This window comes from Aquila chrysaetos, chromosome 17 (genome assembly GCF_900496995.4).
Source record: "Aquila chrysaetos chrysaetos chromosome 17, bAquChr1.4, whole genome shotgun sequence".
Taxonomy (NCBI): Eukaryota; Metazoa; Chordata; class Aves; order Accipitriformes; family Accipitridae; genus Aquila; species Aquila chrysaetos.
In genome coordinates this window covers 4,688,151-4,706,822 of record NC_044020.1, presented here as the reverse complement: position 1 = coordinate 4,706,822, position 18,672 = coordinate 4,688,151, and the positions used below count along the sequence as shown (strand labels likewise).

At 43.3% G+C, this 18,672-nt stretch overlaps 1 protein-coding gene across 1 annotated transcript; it reads right to left on the bottom strand.

The window, feature by feature from the left end:
* Nucleotides 1–964: 964 nt before the first annotated feature.
* Nucleotides 965–18,138, bottom strand: LOC115352552 (BPI fold-containing family C protein-like). Its single transcript, XM_030040931.2, has 15 exons — nt 16,515–18,138; nt 16,016–16,127; nt 15,761–15,889; nt 14,180–14,335; nt 13,311–13,374; nt 12,435–12,495; nt 11,437–11,528; nt 9,347–9,520; nt 8,584–8,637; nt 7,094–7,264; nt 6,479–6,546; nt 5,102–5,144; nt 4,187–4,250; nt 3,369–3,445; nt 965–1,774 (listed from the first exon to the last, which is right to left on the bottom strand). The coding sequence occupies exons 1-15, from the start codon at nt 16,618–16,620 to the stop codon at nt 1,733–1,735; spliced, it is 1,413 nt and encodes a 470-aa protein (XP_029896791.1). The 5' UTR covers nt 16,621–18,138; the 3' UTR covers nt 965–1,732.
* Between the last annotated feature and the right edge of the window lie 534 nt (nt 18,139–18,672).

Genomic DNA, 18,672 nt, shown 5'->3' with positions numbered 1-18,672 from the left:
CCCTGGCGTCCCGCCCAGGAGAGCGCCGCCGCAGCCAGCCGGCGCCCCGCGCCCTCGCCTGAGGGGAGGCCGGTCGCTTCCTTCACCTCCGAGGCTGGTCGGAGGCTCTCTCTGGCCAGCCGGCTTGCTTACGCCCTGTCGCTCCCTCACCCCTACCTCAGGACGGGCAGGGCGCAACGCCGTGAGGGCTGGAGATGCTCCAGCCTGGGGGAGATGAGGTGTCGAGTCCCCATGTGCCACAGCCGTCTGTCTGCCTCAGCACTGGAGCAGCTGGGGCAGCCACCCTTAGGGAGAGGGCACATGAAGGCGAGCGCAGGCCTGGGCCGTGCTGGGGTGATGGAAATCGGCTTTGTGGCTGGCAGCCTCCTCCCTCACACAACATACGACTTCGGGGCTGGCTTTGTGGAAGAAACAAGTGGTATTTCACGTGCCTGTGGCTAACAAAAGCTGTGTGTCTGTGTGCGCCATCCCCCTGGGGCAGGGCGGTTTCGGCCCATAGGGTGTTTAGGTACCACTCCACTGCGGGTGGACAGGGGAGTTTGCTCAGCTACAACAGCCGGGCAAGAGCTGCTTGCACCCCCATCATCAACTGCGTTTCTCAGCATGAGGAAAAGAGCTTTTTGCTGTACAGTCTTGGCTTGAAAAGGGCTCCTGTTGAGGAGTAAGAGGTGTGGGGATGGCTAGGGTTTGGGCATCATGGCAGGCTGATGGGGATTTGCATAGGGGTGGTTTGGGGCTCACAAAAGCAGCAAAACAGAGCAGGACTTGGCGTTACAGCCTTTGTTTCTCCACTGCTGGTGCTAGTTTGGGAGGCCTGAGCCTGCTTTCCATTCAGGCTTGGCCCAAATACAAGCACCTAAGCATTGCTAGGCCAGCACAGCCCGCTGCAGAACTGTGTTCAGATTTGCATGCTAATAAAGTATTGAAGGGGGAGAAAGAAAGAAGGTAAGACAACATACCAAAATGAAGTAAGAAGTAAAGTATTTGTAACTATTTCAGTCTAGAGAAATGCTGACAAAGATGTTGGAAGATTAGACTTGCACAGAAACATTCAAGGAGTTAAGTGTATCTAACCTGGCTAAGCAATGCTAAACAGGGGACATGACAGACACAAGGATTTGAAGTGTCACAGGGGCAGAGGGACTATCAAAGGCAGTAGTAGTGCCACTTTGTCTCACTTCCTGGACTGCTTCTGTGTCTTTGTTAAGATTTATGTTAACAGTTTAGTTAAGACACTGCTAAGATTTTGTTCCCATTGTAATTGGGACACTTCCAAGTCTGTTGTAGTTGTGGAGAGGGCTCACTTCATACTTAGTGCATTGTATTCAGAAGGAAGTTATTTAAGATCGTTACAGTAGAAACAGATTAGCAGGCATGCTTGCCCTAGCAGCATTTTGATAACATACTTTTCCTTCGAGAGACTGCAGCACCTTTCTGGAAGTGTATAGACAAGACTGTATTTCAAGAGAGGCATTAATCTTAAAAACATTTTTGCAGCGGTTAAACTCCAGAATAAATAATGTCAAGCATGTGTCATACGTTCTCCACTGTACAACGTAACCATTCCATCAGCTTTCTTTGCCTCCCCGCATCCCCCCTTGTCCCCAACCCGGATAACATCGCCCTTGTCAGAGCTCAAGTTACACATTTCAGCGGAACTGGACAGTTTTTAGCCTTCAAAGTCACACTATTGTTTTGAAGTTCATGCTTAACAAATGGTCTCTCTTCTCCTTTAGTGTTTGTAGTGGACATCAGTAGAAATCAACATGTATCCCTGTGGGGAGAAGAACAGTCACTGAAGTGCTATGAATTACAAAGTGAAACTGTTTCTTTGGTTGGTTTTGTTGTGGGCTTTTTTTTTTTGTTTTGTTTGTTTGTTTGTTTTTTTAAATTTCAACTCGATCCTGGTGTTAAAGGTCAGAAAACCTACTGAAAACAGCTCAGCCTTGGAAGTAACAAGTTTTGTTAAACTCTGTCCTTTGAACTTTGCAAAAGCAGAGTCCCATCTTTCCGTGGGTGCTATCCCTTTGTACCATGCTAGCAACAGAAGGGACATCTAAAGATCATACAGCCTACACAGGAAAGTTCGTCTGAGCCTTGAGGCAACTAGGCAATCATCACAAGGTGGGATTATTTTTTACCTAATTTGAGCCACCTAGGAATTAGCCATCTAACCTAAACTTGTCCTTAAAGTTTCCCCCATTGTCAGTGCATAGAGAGCAATGAACCTGCAGAGAGCAGCCCATCACAGTCTAATATGGTTATCTATGAAAAGTGGGAAGAATTGTCTTTCTTCCTATTGACCATAGCCAACAGACTGGGACTGGAAGTGGAGACTAGAATTAGCTAGGAATCCCATTCCCATTGATAGAGTACAGCAATTCTCCTGTGCCCTCTCTCATTACTAGTTGCTGACGAGGAGACTGATTAAGTGAGGTGAGGAATGGGCCCCACAGAACCACTAATATCCTTTGCTCATAATTAGCCTACAAGGTTGTTGGCAACTAGCGCCACTGAAAGTAGTCTCCAAGCAATTATATTTTGTAGGGACTGCAAAGCTGGCTGCTGCCAGGTATGTGGAACGCAAAGAAAGATTAAAAAACCCCTTTGTGTTTCTTTCCTGAGTTGTGCTTTGTGCTTAACCACAAACAAGGATTCGAGACTGTCTCTGCAAGAGCTGAAAATCACTGAGAAGTGGGTAAACAAGTGGAGAAATGTAAGTGGCTTACCCATTTTCTGGCAGTTCATTTGTCAGCAATGCCCTTGTACTGATTGATTGCCTAGCAACATTCTGTATGTTCAAACTAAGGGCTAGAGAGTGTTGCGAGAGGCACAGAATACGGCATGATTTGAAGAAGAACAACCAGAAGGCAAAGAATATTTTCTGAGAGCTCACTAACTACTACTGACCAATAGCCTCAGCCGTTATCACCAATTAACAAAATCCAGTCATTCTAGGTACATAAAATTGAATTCACCTCCCTCTTATATTTCAACTATTCCTGTTAAATTCATCAGGACAGCATGGGTAGTGATAACTAATTTAATTTGATTGGCCAAACTTGAATGAAATGTTAAAGGTAAACATGTTTTCACACCCAATTGCAACTTGAAAGGCTGAGCAAGCTGTGCATTTGATCACTCCATGGTTATGTATTTAATGCAGTTCTAGCTTTTCCTCTCAAAGAAAGATAAATTTGCTTCTAATAGAATTTCACCACTATTACAGATCTCATTTTAAACCCGTGGCTTTTTACTGCTTAACTAGCTCAAATCCAGCAAGTTTCTTGTACAGACAGAAGGCGAATAAATGACTAGACAAAAAAAAAAAAAAAAAAATCCTTTTCATGAGAGTGTCAAAATCTCACCTGTACAATTGTAATGTGAGGTCTCGTCAAGGTAACATTGGCCAGATTGGGAAGAGGGAATCCTTTTGACAGTTTAGCTTAAAAAATAGATAAACACAATGATTTAGGTATGCATTGGAAAGATATAAATACCTGCCCTTCAACAACCCTGTTTGTCCAGAGATTTCTAGGTCATTTACAACAATTAACCTCTTAGTCTCACAAGCAGCCCTGGGAGGTAGACACGATGCTCATTTACCAATGGGAAAAAAGAATTACAGATGCTTTTCTCTTGGCAGAGCGTTGCAGCCAAACCAAGGCATTTCATGTTGATTTGTCCCTAGTGACCTGGGGGATTGTTAATACAGCTCTAGTGTCATTAGGACCTGTTCTCATTTGTCTCTATTAATTAAGGAAGGCAAAGTTCATCCCAGTACAGAGGGCTGGCACAAAGCTGTGTCTCCCTCCAGGGCCTTAAATAAGATTTATGAGAGGCAAAAGCCCTGTGCTGGTCTAATAAAGAGGAATACATTTCACACACTGTGGCCTCAGGCAGGTGTGCAGACTAGAGACATGCTTCTCACTGATGCATCAAGGCCGCCTTGAGTGAGACAAAGGCCAGTTATGAATTTCCAAGCCCTTTTTGCAGAACAGTGCCAGTGAGAGGGCATACTTACACCCCTACAAATCAATCTTCCCCTTCCACTGCTTACTGGCTGATGGTCATTTTCCACTCAAGTTAATGGGAACTGGAAACTTAAGCAGAAAGTCAGTAGAAGTTCCTAGAATCATCCACTCTACTGGATGCTTTTAACTGATGCTTTGAAATAGAGCCTTACCATTAGCTGATGGAATGACTTCAGTCTGTAAAATGTAAGACAGGATGTTCTCCAGAAGCGAGATCTGCCACAGACAAGAAAACTGAGTTAGCCATCACTTCTTGATAGCGGTAGAACTGTCATGCCCTAATCCTGGATGGAGTTAGGCTCGCGTTTGACTTTTAGTTCTCATTTGGCCCCAAAGAGTCATAATCTAAAGTGACTGTTGGATCTTAAGTCTTTGGAATGATGCAAAGGAAGTGAGATGCAAAATGCAAATGACTCTGGTCATGCTTGGACAACATTTTCATTTAAAATAGTCTATTTCCTTTATTTGTGAGATAATTTATCACCAATAGCAAAGCAGGACCAGAACAGTTTTAATCCTTTCTCCTCAGCTGCTCAGAACTTAGTGATTATACTCAGAATTACATGACTCTCTGAGGAGGCAGGGTGTTCCCCTGCAAGGCTACAACTGCACGATTCCGGGCATCTGAGACCAGTATTTTGGCTCCCATTCCCTGCTGTAATTCCAAGCATCTGTGATGTGCACCACTGCACCACGTGGAGTGCCTCTGCCTCAGTAGTGCATGTGACCGCTTAGACAGCACACTGCTCCGTCTGCTGCTACAGTCCAGATTACCACCGTGCGTTTCACTGTTATGATTCGAGAGATCTCCCTGCTTACTGATGAAATATGATACACCAGTCAGGGAAACTACAGAATATCTCATCTTCAGAGCACTAACTTGCCCCAAAGAATACACTTTTAAGTCAACAGCAGAGAGGTGGCTGCCAGAAGATGGGAAAAGAGCTACCCAGGAATGAAGCCAAATGATTTAGAAATACAAATAAAATTTAGCTGCTTACTCTTTAGCCTTGATATCACTGATATTCCTGGTTTACATTTCCTATGTGCTTAAACTATCTGCTTACCTCGAAAAAGCCAACATTGGAGTGGGCTAGTGAGAACTGGAGCCTGAGGGAAAGAAGCGAAACAAGATGAATCACTAGAAAGGATAAACACATGTTATTCTAGTCATGTGCAGTCACTGCTGTAGAGCTCCAGGCCTTAAGAAACATCTGTGAAGAGACTTTGGAAGCAATATATTTTACACAATGCATACTGCCTCATAGAGAAAGAGGTGGTTTTCTTAGGGCATTGCTAAGCATGCATGCAAAAGAATATGCTAGAAGGGCTGTAGCCAGCAATGTGAGCGTGCTTCTCCCTCTGTGTTCTTTTTGGAAATCCTACTGACAATTGACTTTACCAGGGCTAGCATCAAGGATTTGCAGGCTCTCAGATATTTTGCAAGGGTTTTGGTATATATTTACATAATGCTTTGATGTGAGCCTTACCGGGGTGGGAAGAGAAATTCTGTTCATCGTATGGTAATGCTGCTTATGGTTGTGTTGGTAATGTCTCTGTTTCCAAATTCAAATACTTATTCAGTACATATTCAAGTATCCAAACGTGTTCAAAACATGATTTGTGAGTTTCCACAGAACCAGAGTCCCAGCTCTTAGCACGCTCTAGATTTTTTCCCTCTGAACGTTCCTGCAAAAAACGCTAACAGCACTATCCTCCTTAAATTCCTAACATCTCTGTGCCCTGATGAACTCTGCATATTCTTAACCCTCTAACTGTCTTCCCAAGGGACTTTTGTGAAATCAAGGTCCCAATTCCCAGCTGTGAGGTCCTGGTGTACAGAGCTTCTCTCTATAAAATGTGACATTTTAGACGTCTGAATGCCCAAGCCTCTGGTCTCCAGCTTTCTGACCCTTGGGAGTTGCAGTGCCTTAGCTGGAGAATCTTTGCTATAAGAATATCAGCATAGGGGAACTGCAAGGTCCAGATTCTTTACCGCGTCCTGGACTCCTCTGCACTTTCCTAGTGACACAGGTGGGCTAGAAAGCAGTTGCATCTTGCCAGCTGGAAAGGGATGAGAGAAGCTCTCAAATGATTCATGGTCATCACAACTGCCCTGCACACTTTATTTAGCTAGCCCAGAGGGGAGAGTAGATGTCAGGAACAGAAAAGTCCAGTGAGACCACTGCCCTGCAGCAATCCACAGCTGGTGGGCAATCCCTCGGGGACTGTGGCAGTTGTCAGGAAGCTTCTCTGTGACTCCTCTAAACTAACTGTAAAGGTACAGCCACATAAAGAATTAGAGAATCTAATGCAGATGAACTCACCAGGGAAACACATTCATTAAATTATGATTATCTTATCATGTGTGCCTAAACTGCTAATGCTGGGATTGCTAACACTTCCAAATGGCTGGAAATCCTTTCCATCCCAGCTTGAATTACCTGTTCAAACATAGTGAGCCCATCAATTTCTGGTCAAATATATTCAGAGCAATGCTGGTGTTGGCTGCCTGCAGAAGAAAGAAACCATGGGTTACCAGACAAAAAACGAGGACCCTTGCTGTGAATTAGTCACAAATACAGAAATACCATCTTCCAGTTATGTATGGAAGCTGTTTCATGTAGATGCAACTTTCTCCCTAGCCCATGGTCCATGCAAGTCTGCACACAGTAAATGTCTGCTTATCTGAATGGCACTGACAAGAGCTGAAATGTGGGTAATGAGATTTCACTAATCAAAGGCATTTTCAGTTAAATGAACAAGTTGCCAAGAGGCATGACTCATGCCTGCAGAACTGTCATTCCAGAGAACAAAACTTTGGTTAATCAGAGTTGCTATATGTTTGGATTTTTGTCCATCTATAGGAAAATGTTCTTCACCATAGAAATATCCTATAGGTTAAGTGAGGCCACACAGGCACCACTTGTGACTAAGGGGCATTTGCATGTTTAAGGACTAGAAATCTGGCACTTTGTTTCTTGTACAGAGTTTTAACAGAAGGAAGGAACAAACATATTTAACCCTGAGTTAAATATCACCTTTTTCACTGTACTTACTATGTTCATTGTGAACAACGACTGGGTGGCTGAGTCTGGCAGAACAGCAAACACCTCCATGGAGCCTCGAATCTCTACCGTGAAGGAATCCTGCTCTAAGCTGATGATAGGTATTTCAGTAGCCGTTAGCTTCAACATCACTGGGTAGGGTGTAACTGAATATTTGGCTACCTGTAAGGTTCCAAGAAAAAAAAGAAAAAAGACAGAAGAAAGCTTTTCTTGGAGAACAGATGATAACACTGCATTTTCCCATTCTTGAAGCAATCATTTTGAAGTAGTTCCTTAAGATAAGGTTAAGGACAGCTGCTAACGTAAGTCTTTCAAGCAAGCAAAAAGTAGAAGTTTTCTGTGGTGATAAATTAACAGTCTTGGCCACATCAGGAATGCAGTGGAAAGTTCCTTCCACTCTAGGAATACGATTTCTTCTGTATCACTTTGAGAGAAATTAAATACTTGTTTGTGAACATAGGAAAGGAATGGAACATGAATGTGACGTTTAAGTCACACAATAAAAGAGCTCATGAGTCATTCCCTTTGAGATTCACCCATTTCATGAGACAGGTTCCTGCTCTGGACTGTCCTCAGAGGAACCTCACTCTGTCCATTGCCTGGAGAGCAAGTAGGCTCACCAAGTTCATTACTTAGAATAGAGGGGGTGGAATATTAGCATCAATGCTCATGGCATTTTATGGAGAAGACCATACGATGACTGCCCTTGGAGAATTCTTAGATTTCTGAGGGAGGAACTTAATATCAACCAGGAAGCAAACAAGGATGTGAAGTTCTTTGAACCATGAGTCTAATTTCATTCAACCTTGGCATTCATGGCCTAGGGTCTCTTACGCTCGTTTTTGGTTTCTTCATCTGTCTGAGAAGGCTGGTGGAAGCCTTGCATGCTCATATTCTCTGTCCTGTTATATTCATCTCCTCCACCTAAAGTAAATGGAAATCCCATGCATCTGCCTTGTTTGTTCTGTAGATGTAATGTTTCCTGCCCATCTGTTAGCTCGGTTTCCTGCACATGGACGCTACAGTCCCTTCCCAGGTCTTTACTGGATTCCTTTCTGCTAGTCAGTCACAGGCTAGCAGTGAAGCAAAGACAATTATGCAGATCTGGGCAGGAGAAAGGTGTTATTTCTGAGCTGAGGCCCTCTCAGAAGTCTCTCAAAGCAGGACTCATGACTGAAAGCTTTTTCCTGCCTAGAGCTGGTTTTAGGTGGGAACAGCTGTGGCTTGGGCACAGTGCCCAGAGTAAAGATTGATGTGCAAGGTTATGGGCCAAGTTTGGTAAGAGTGGAATCATTCAACTCATTGTGGGGTTGGGAGGTGACAAGTCCCATCTGCTCTGCTGTTATGAGGCATACATGTGCCCACTTCTCCAGCGCAAGAGCCCCGCTGGCCCTGCAAGCCTTTGGGATACACTGGCAGTGAGGTGTCTGACACCCACACCGGGTGGTTCCCTAAGAGTTTGTGGAAGTAATGATACTCACCTCAGGGATGATACTGCCAAATATCTCGGTGCTTATATTAAAATAGCTGCAAGTCTGGAGAAAAAAAAAATTATAAGAAAACAAATGAGTTTACCAGATTTGACCTTTGTGGTCAGCTTTTCTCTAAATGCATTATTACTGTCATTTCAATGAATCTTTGATTTTGTACCTCTCAGAAATATTCTTAAGGGACTCAGTATACTTAAAGCTGATTCCCAATAATATATGCCAAAATACTTCCTGTGAGAGCAAATGCTTAATATCATTATAGTTTGGGCTGCAATCTATAGGTTTTGGGACTTACTGAACCTCCTGGAGACAGGCTAGCCAAGTCTGCTAGCCTCCAAGCCACAGCTATTGTGCTTTGACATATGCTTTGCTTCCATGGCCCCTGTAGTACTTTCAGTCTGTAAGGACCCCTCAGAAAACAGCCACTGAGGCTGCTAAATTCCCCAGAGTAAATCCTCTGTCCATCTCAGAAAAGTCTATGCCTCAGGTCTACAGAACCCTTCTTTTTTGTAGTAAAACTGCCAGTATTTGGTACCTTGCTCAGTGGAACTAGGCACCCTGGCTATGGCCTAAGGCATCTGTACAGAGCAGAATAAAAGAGCGTAACAGTACCCCAGTGTTTCTGATCTACTGTCTCAGGACTTCACAGGCCAATTAGCAGCTTTATACTACCATGTACTGACAACTGGCAGGCCAAAGCCCCGTCTCGGATGACCCGAGCCACTCTGACCCCATTCCTCTGTGTCCTACTCACCTCCTCTGCAATGGTGATGCTGAAGGCCCCTGCGGTGTAGTAAGCAAATGAGGAGGTCTGAAAAAAATACTCAGAGAAGGCAAGGTGGAGCATGGAGTCGCTTTGGTCTGGGATGGTGAAGGGAGCTGCCACATAGGGAGGGCCAGTGTAGTTTCCAGCTGGGTAGACTATCCCCTGAAAGGTATTGGCGGAGATAAAAAAAAATCAGAGTGAAAATACACCTTTAAAGTGACTGCAGACAATTAATGCCACTTTCCTTTCCCTTGCTCAAGCTATTAATTTGGTGTATAAGTGGGTACATAGCCTTTGTAGTACATCCTAAAGCCTTGGTGCTTTCAAGCAGATGGTGAAGACGAATTCCAGAGATTTGACACCTTCACAGATGACACCTGAGATCTATCTTTTGAGATGCTGATCAGCTACTGAAGACAGTCTACCACCTCAGAAAACAAAGCCTCTAAATTAAGGGTCTACATATTGCATGAAGAGCATGACTAAGGCTCCTCCTTATTGAAAAGCTTTACTTTCTCCTTTCCCCATCTGTAGGAATTTAAACCTGAGAACTCCCACCTAGAGCTATCCAATGGCCACAGTTACAAGATGGATCTCTAAAACCAGAGGTCTTTCTAGGTCAGAATCAGCACCTTATTCTACCCAGAAGCAAGTTGGTAACTTGTGCAGACAAAAGAATGCCTATGAGAGAGACAGGAAAGTTATGTCAGACAATCCTAAAAACACCTATGTTGTCTTTTGCACTACCCATGGTATGAGCCAAGGCTTGCAGATCTAATACTTCCAAACGCACCCCAGATGAAACAAAAAGAAAAAATTGATTTAAAGTGAGGAAGGCACTCGGAGATTAAGATTTTTTTTATATCCCTTTTATTAGTTCCCCTTTTCTGTTTCATCTCAAATGTATTATGTGTGTCTTTATTTTCTCAGCTCCTCCCCGTCTATGTCTAAATTTTGTGTTGCCTTTTAAGGACTATCAAAACGCTTACAAAGTGCTGAGTTGCTTTGCCCATGACCTCCCCATTCAATCCTCACTTGCTGGATTTAACAGTCACTCGCTTTGTATTTTTCCCCCATGTTGCATCTTATGGGGGAGAGCAGCCTTGTAAACAGCCATGACAATTACCTCTCTAGTCTACCTCCAATCCCTGCTTAAAATCTAGTTGCTACAATACCCAGAAGAGCTTGACAGCAGCCGCAGATCTGGTGTGCCGAGACTAGTGTCTACCATACTGACTGATGCTGGCTTATTGTTCTTTTGTGTTCCTGCCTCTCTTGTTTCCCTGTTGTCTCTTGTTTATACTTAATTTATAAGATTTTTGTGACAAGACTGTCTTTTTGTTCTCCCTTTGTAGAGCACCTAGTGCAAGGCATCTTAAAGTTAATTAAGGAACTTAGATACTATGATGATGATAACTACCCTCAACCAAATCACCTCACACTGAATGACAATCAAGCCATTCTAGAATTAGGAATTAGCCTGATTTTAGTTTTAATACATAAGGAGATTTTTTCCTTTATTTGAAAGAAACTTTGAGGCCTTTGAACTCAGCAGCACTCCTTGGGCTCCCATGCTTTTTCAAGGGTCTTCTGTCTTCCCATTCAAGATGCCAGAGGATTAATTCTTGCTCCTATAGTCTTGTTTGCTCTTTTCCTCTCTCATCTGACAGCAGAGACATCTAGTTAGTGCAAGGTGTAGAGATCTTCCCCTGACTGACTGAACAAAGAAGTCCCAGATATTAATCAACAGCGAGAGAAGGAAGAAATTGAATACCTTTTTTCTCTCCTTTCCCTTTCTCTTTTTCTTCTAACTTGCTTAGTCAACTTTTACTGCTCTCTATCTGCTATAACCAATCCAACAGCAATTAAAAAAAAAGGATGTGGCTTTTAAATAATTAATTTTACAACAGGATTGTTAAAAATGATTACAATACCAAACGCAACAGTGCTTTGAAATGTCTGTGTTCTCAGATACTAAGTCTTAATGTTCAGAACAGCAATCATGTTCATCTTAGAAAGTGGATCATACAATAACAAAAACCATAGCAATCTTGGCAAATAGCACTACAGGCAATTACCTTTAAGTCCAGGTCAATGAATGGTTGGAATACTGCTGGCAAGCTATTTAAGGAGTAGTCTACTTCAGCCAAATCATCAATCGGCATTAGGACTGTAAGGGTGGTAGATAAGACAAAATACCCAATATTATAAAAAGCACAGATACAATTTTACAATTGTAAGGTATACAATTTTACGTATACTTAAAACTAGACAGTTCCTGAAGGAGAGTGACACAAGTTCTTCCAAAGAGTAGGGAGAAACACAACCAGGGACCTCCTAACATGCATTCTGACCTAAGGCTTGATGTTTCTAGTGGCACCTTCTTTAAAGCACCTTCTTTAGTTTGTCTGATGTTTTCTCATTGTGGAAAAGTAAATTTGGTCTAACCAAAAAAAGGAAATGGCCATACCAGTGCTTCAGGGCATAAGGAGGTTTTGGAATTTCTTGTCAAGCAGTTCTGAGAGCATCCAGAGTGCCTCTAACTTGCAAATACTTTCCTAGAAAGGTGGGTGCCTGATCTGCTTAGGTACTTGTTTTTTGTACATGGTATCTTCCCAACGCTTTGGGTGTCTTAAATGCCTGCAAATCTAACCCAAAACAGTTAAAGCGAGAAGCTTTTTTACAAAGGCGCTTTTTCATTTTGCTTTTGGCAAATCTGATAAATAGGCAAGTAAAACTTAAAGTTCCAGGCAGGCTAGGAGAGCAGGCTTCAGCTTGTGAAGTGCTATGCGTGCAGGAGGACTCAGAGCATGGGAGGGAAGGGAAAACTGCCTTAGCATCAGTGCTGCGTGGCCTTTAAGTGGCATTTCTGACAACAGAAGTGCACACTGCCACATTTGCAAGTTGAGAATCGTTCCCAAGTCCTTGGCTTCTCAAAAATACCCTTTTCCTGTCCAAGTACCACTCCCTTTATTTAACTGTGGTCCTGTAAGCAAGGGAGCAGACAGATCGGAGGGTCTGATACCACTGAACTGGAGAGAGAAAGCAGAAGGAAAAGATGTCACTAGTGACTCACCATTCAGTGATCGGAGGTCTTCATCTATCAACTGGATCCCAGATCTGATGTTGGGACATGACTGTATAAAATCATACTCAAGTTATGGCCTGATTAGCATGGACCTGTAAGCGCCTCTTACCCGTGTGCCAGCAAATCTTTCTGCTTATGTGACACACACTGCAGCATTTGTTTGTCAAAACACCTAAGCTAGCTTTTCTGCAGCTAACTGGGTCCCCAAGGTTTCTACCTGATGCAATGTAAACACATCCTATGTCAGAGCTGCCTTTAGGCAGCGAAGTGAAGAGTTGTCAAAGGCAGCCTGATGGGGGTGACAAAACCACAGCCTTAATAGCACAAGAAGGAGACAGAGATCTCACACTGGTCTCACAGGAGAAGGGATCCCTGTCCTGGGGCAGAATCACAGCCATCTCAAGCTCTGGCTCCTCTCAGAGGCCCTGGGCAGGTTGTCATCAGAACTACGCACCTCTTTGATATGAAGAAGTTTAAATATGTCGTACTATCAGGTCAGGTACTACAACATCTCTATGCATCATCCAATACATGTTTTGTCTGCCGAGTATAAAAATTGCCTCAAACCCAGGATACCTGTAGGTACACAGGCAGAGACTTATTCTGTACTGGAATGGGGAAATAACTAACTTTTCCAGCCCTACTGCTGCCTTGGTTGAACCTGGCTGTGGACTAGTCAATATTTTGGCCATGAACTCGGCACTTTATCTGGAAGCATTTCTGGTTGGTAAAATGGTGACTCTGCTGATCAGACCAGAATAGAACTATATTATTTTTCTAGTTTGTCCTTTGCCAAGTTCACAGCACTGACTTGTGAAAGTCATATTCCTTAAACCCCTCCCCTACACAATTTGAAAGGCTTACATTAGTGACCAGGCTCCTGTGAATAGGTTTCTTCAGATACTTGATAAAGAAGTTACGCAGGAAGCTAGACGAGAGGAAGAAAGCAATTCATGGGTCAAGTACGGACAGCCATTAACAGGAAATCTGGTATCTCTTCAGAACATGAATTTAATGGCCTCTGAGTGTGATATTCTAGAACACAAGGGAGCTTTCTGAAATGTAACAACTATCAGAGAGCCACCATCTCAAAGGAGATAATTTCACCAGTAGGCATCTCAGCAATTAGCCTGGGTAGATTCATTTTTATGAATAAGGAATTCTTCATATTACCACCATCATGTATGTACAAGCAGAAAAAATAAGTAGCCTCTGCACTAGCAACTTCTGATACAAGTAAAAACAAACAAACACACACACACACACAAAAACCCAAACCAGGTGACAAGAGTTGTATTCAGGCAGTGAGAGAAGTACAAGAAAACAATGAAATAATGTTACACAAGGTTGTAAACAGAGGCCCAACAGAGAGCAGTCTGGTTCTGTTCAGTTTTTATAGAACTGTGACTAAGAGCATTTAAAGCATAGTACAAGCCTGTAACTTCTACCTAGGGTTGAAGATTAGAGCAGTAATTGGAAAGAACTGAGTGCTCAAGAAGTATAAGGGATTGTTTGATGCTGTCTTTATCCTCTACTCAAGTTACAGTGTGCACAAATACAAGGACAAAGGTCAAATTTGGCCATCTGAACACTGGATTAGGGCCCTGATTCTCATCTGTGGTGCCCATAGACTCCTAAAAGCAATTCTGGGTGCCCTATTTTGTGACGTTATCTTTGTGCCATTCATTGACAGTTATGTTCTCCCACAGCATATACAGATCTCTTCCACTTACCCACTTTTTCCACTCAGCTTGATGTCTATATCACCAGAAGTTGTCCGGCAGCTGGTAAGTGCTATTGATGTATGACCCGTATTATCCAGGGGTGTTGAAAAGATTGCAGTAACAAACACCTTTGAAATGTAGACTGTGCTTCTTCCACTGTCTTTGCTGCATAAAGTAAAAATATGTAAACAACCTATTTTTAACGAATGTTCAAGAGTGTCTCTCAAACAGACTCTTTTCTGCTCACTGAAGATGAAGTTACCGGAATATTTTTTATTGCATTGTTTACAATGAAAATAGATTTTAATGGGATCTGCAAAGAATCAAGTATTCTACACAGATTTCCAGCTAGAAGTTTTGGAAAATGGTGGATTTGGGAAAGTAAATAATTCACTTTTTTTAAAGTATTTTGTACGATTTACAAGACCTGTGCCCACAGTAGAGGGAACTGGGATAAGCCTGATATAAGATAGGCCAAGAGAGCTGTACTGGGATCTAATCTATTGGTGTTTGAGGAGGGTCCATACAAACCCATGTCAGGGCCTGGAGTGCCCCAATGGGCTCTGTGCCCCCTTCCCCACCCCTCCCAAGGGTTTGGCAGCCCATGCTCAAGACCAGCTCCAGTATGGCGAAGCTGTGTTATTTTGGATCAAGTTGTTCATAACTTGGTTGTGAGAAACAGCTGTGAAAAGCCTCCTTGGGGGTCTCTACCCTTGGTTTGTGAGCTGCATTGGAGCTCAGGTCTTTGCTCGAGCTATGTTGTAGGTACACCTATGTGTGACCATGTACTTAGTCAATTTTGACAGTGCTTTGCTGGCTTGACTTCCTGGCTTTGCCTCATTCTGCCCCTTCATGATGGACTTGCCTGGCAATCTGGACTGGTGGCAGTTCCTAGTCACTGCCACTAACCTGCTCTGCTTGCCAGTCTTGGGTACTTGCCTCCTGCCATGCCATCACCCTCAGCTCCAGGGTCCCCTCCCCTTGCAAGCAGCCAGTCCTCGCTGTCCCTGACAGCAGAAGTGCAGATCAGAGACTGCTGTAATTCAGTCAGTTTAGCGATATAGGTAATGGGAGTCGGGGGGAAGAGGAAGAGGGGTTTCTTTCCTCTGAAACAGCCTGGGACTAGGAAGGTGTGGAGCCTGCTCTAAGGATATTGCCACTTGGTTGTCCATTTTCCATCAGCTTTTGAACTGTATCTCTTGGAGGCATAGCACAGGGTTTCTAACAGTGCAGCTGCACTGGGAGGGTTTATTATACCAGACTGTGATCCACCATACCACAATTTTTCTAAATGTGTCATTAGCTGGCAGGCTGGACAACGACAGCATTCAGCTAGAGCATCAATCCTTTACTATTCACAGAGGGGCTTCACAGCCGTGGGTTTTTATCAGCGCTCATGGCTGAGGGGGCAGGGGCTGCCTCCCACCAGCAGACCTGTGGAGAAAGACCAGTCTGTACTCCTGGGTTACTGATACTAGCTGTTAAAGAGCACCTTTCCCATAAAGAGGTCACAAGGAAAACTAAACTTTGCATTTTTATCTTTGTATTCTCCATCAAGAAAAATCCCAGCACACATGAAGCTGTACGTACAACATCCAGGTCCTTATGTTCCAGTTCATATCGATGGTTAGAGAAGCATTTCCAATCACCAGTTTTATCCCAGTCCCAGGTACGAGGGAGATGGAAGCACTGGGGAATTCAACAGCAGTGATGTGTATTCTAGAGAATGAGGGAGATAAGGGGGAGAAAAGAAAAGGAAAAGTTTATATTTCACAAGTCAGGGTGAACGCAAAACAAGATTCAAGTTTCAGTCAAACACAAATTGCCCCCGGAGAGAATACTTACCTTGAGATGTTGTATTTGACATTACCAAGCCCAAATTTCTCATAGCCACTCAAATCAGGGAAATGGTCCTTCTCCATATTCTGCTTCAGGATTTCCAGCCCAACCTCCTTGGCTACAGGAAAACAGCAGTCAGTTCAGTTGCCTTTGATACTGCCTGGGAGTTCATAGTTTTTATGCTTCTGGCTTAGATGGGATAGACACAGAGTCAGAAAGAAGAGGGTATCTCATTTGAGACCCGGCAGTGGTATTTCACATCTCACTTCTAGTCATGGCAAGAGTTGGACTTACTGATTCATTATCTGAGATCAAATGAACCTTGATATGATGTACAATGCTGTCAAGCAGCTTACTGTATCTGCTATATTGTGCTTTTAAACCTTCCTTTTCTTTACAGCCTGTGATCAGGTCATTTCTTTCCACTGCCGTTGCTTCCCAAGATGTCTGTCATACCAGGATTCAATGCAATACCACCACCAGATCATGAGAACATCACACATACCATATTCCAACCCCTTCTGGGTGATCCTCACTTTGAGTCCAGGGTTGGCGTTGAGTTGCCCACCGAGCAAACTTAAGAGGAGGAGAGAACAGCAAATCTTCACCATCTTCCTTGGTTTTTACAGGACCTGTTAATGAATACTTATAATGATAGCAGAAGTTGTTCGTTCTGTCACATAGTGGCTGTATTCCCTTTTCCCTCCCTGGAGTGAGCTGTTCTGACACGAACTTTCCCTCCAGAATGGATAAAGTGGAAAGCCCAGCAACAGTGGAAGAGAGGACCTGTTCTGCACAGACTGTTAGCGAAATGGAACTCCTTGGGGTAGAGGAGAAAAGTCAGCCTATTCACTGTCATAGGGAGTGGAGAAAGCACTTGGGATACCTCCTCCTGGACAAACCCTGTTGAGAGGAAAGTGGCACTGAATTTAAGCTGTAATTTTTTTTCCTTCTAGTCAGTGAAATAAGTAGCTTATTTTTCCCCAAATGTCTGGAGCTCTCAGTGACTCCTGGTGATTCAACGGTCACTGGGACGTAGCACTTTGGAAAACCTGATCAGGTCATTTAGTTATAAACATAGATAAGCACACCTTAGGAACCACATATTAAGATCTTAGCCACGACTTTGAGAAGCCCTTTATGTTCCCTCCCAACAGTCAACAAAAGAAAATAATTTTGTGCCAGCAATGTCATATCCCCTAGTCTGCATTTTAACAAATATATTAAGTTTTATCCAAAACCTCTCCTTGCAAACTTCATGGTCAAATGGACATTTATTTTTGCTTTTTTCATTCCCATTAAACCACTTTTTTGCCCATGGAGAACCACAGCCTTGTTCTCCATTCACAGATAGGGACTTCAGTGTTCAAAATATTTTATAAGAACAAATTAATAAAGGCAACATAAGTGCCTTTACTAATAATTTACATATTATTACTCGTCTCTTGTTTCCCTTAACTTGTTTGGGCTCATCAGCAACAGACTCTGCTCTTTTATAATTTCCTTTCAAAAATTTTAAGGCGATACTCATAGCCTGGGACAGTGACTTAATGTCCAGGACAAAAAAAAAAAAAAAAAAAAAAAAAAAAATTATTATTCAGAGAAGCTTGCCCTTCCCCAATATACTTGTGTGGGACTGTTTTTATTTAATTAGAGCCATTCAAAAGTTAGGTCTCTCATCTAAGACAGTCATCTTAACAGTGGGGAGGGATACATCCCACCTATCTTAAAACAAATTGCCCTATGGGGAATGCTGCTCATCTTCCTCCTGTAACTACAGGATTCAATGTCTACCTCAGATGGGTCAAGGTACGTAAGCTGAACCTATACTAGAGAGAGAGAGAGAGAGAGAGAGAGATAGAGATTAAATATATATACTATGTGCCAGTGGTGACCAATCACTGTATGGCTGTGGGGTGATCCTTCAATTAATGGGGAGCCCCCCCCCCCCACCTGGTCATTCTTCACTAGAGAACATGCTCCTAAAGACACAGATACCTTCTGAAAGACACCCATCTTCTGGACGATGCCAACAAGTAACTTGTCAATAACTAGAGACAATTTACTTTCTGACAGTAAGTTCTGCTAATGGCAGCTCTTCTATAATACCGTGAGCGAGACCCGTCACTCCCTTTGATGGCATGAAAAAAACCAACAGCACGCACAACCCCTACCTCCCCCCCAAAACCCCAACCCCCAAAAAACCAAGCAGAAACAAGCAGAAACCCACAATAAAGAAAAGGTAGGGGTGGCACCACTGGTCGCCTATGCAGTGGATGATCACTTGGCTCTCCCTACCTTCTCATGCATGTCACACAGCAGTCCTTGGTGGCTCTACAGGATTTACCGTAGGGGTAATGAGTAAGTGAAGCAAATTCCCATCCCAGGGACTTCTGTGACTGGGTTTAAATCAAGATGGAGCTATGCTGTATGAACCACGGGCTGCGTGTAGTGTGAAAGTCAGAAGCTGTTGTTGCCAGCAAGGTCTCCCAGGGAGAGTGGGAGAAGCCAGCTTGATGGAGAAGTTTAAAACCAAACTGGACAAAGTCAGAGAACAGTTTTGAGTTTTTTTTTTTTTTTTCCCCAGAGCTGGGAGCAGTTCTCTGTGGAGTTATCTGTCATCTGAGGTTGATAGTGTGAATGGCAAACAGGTCACATTATTA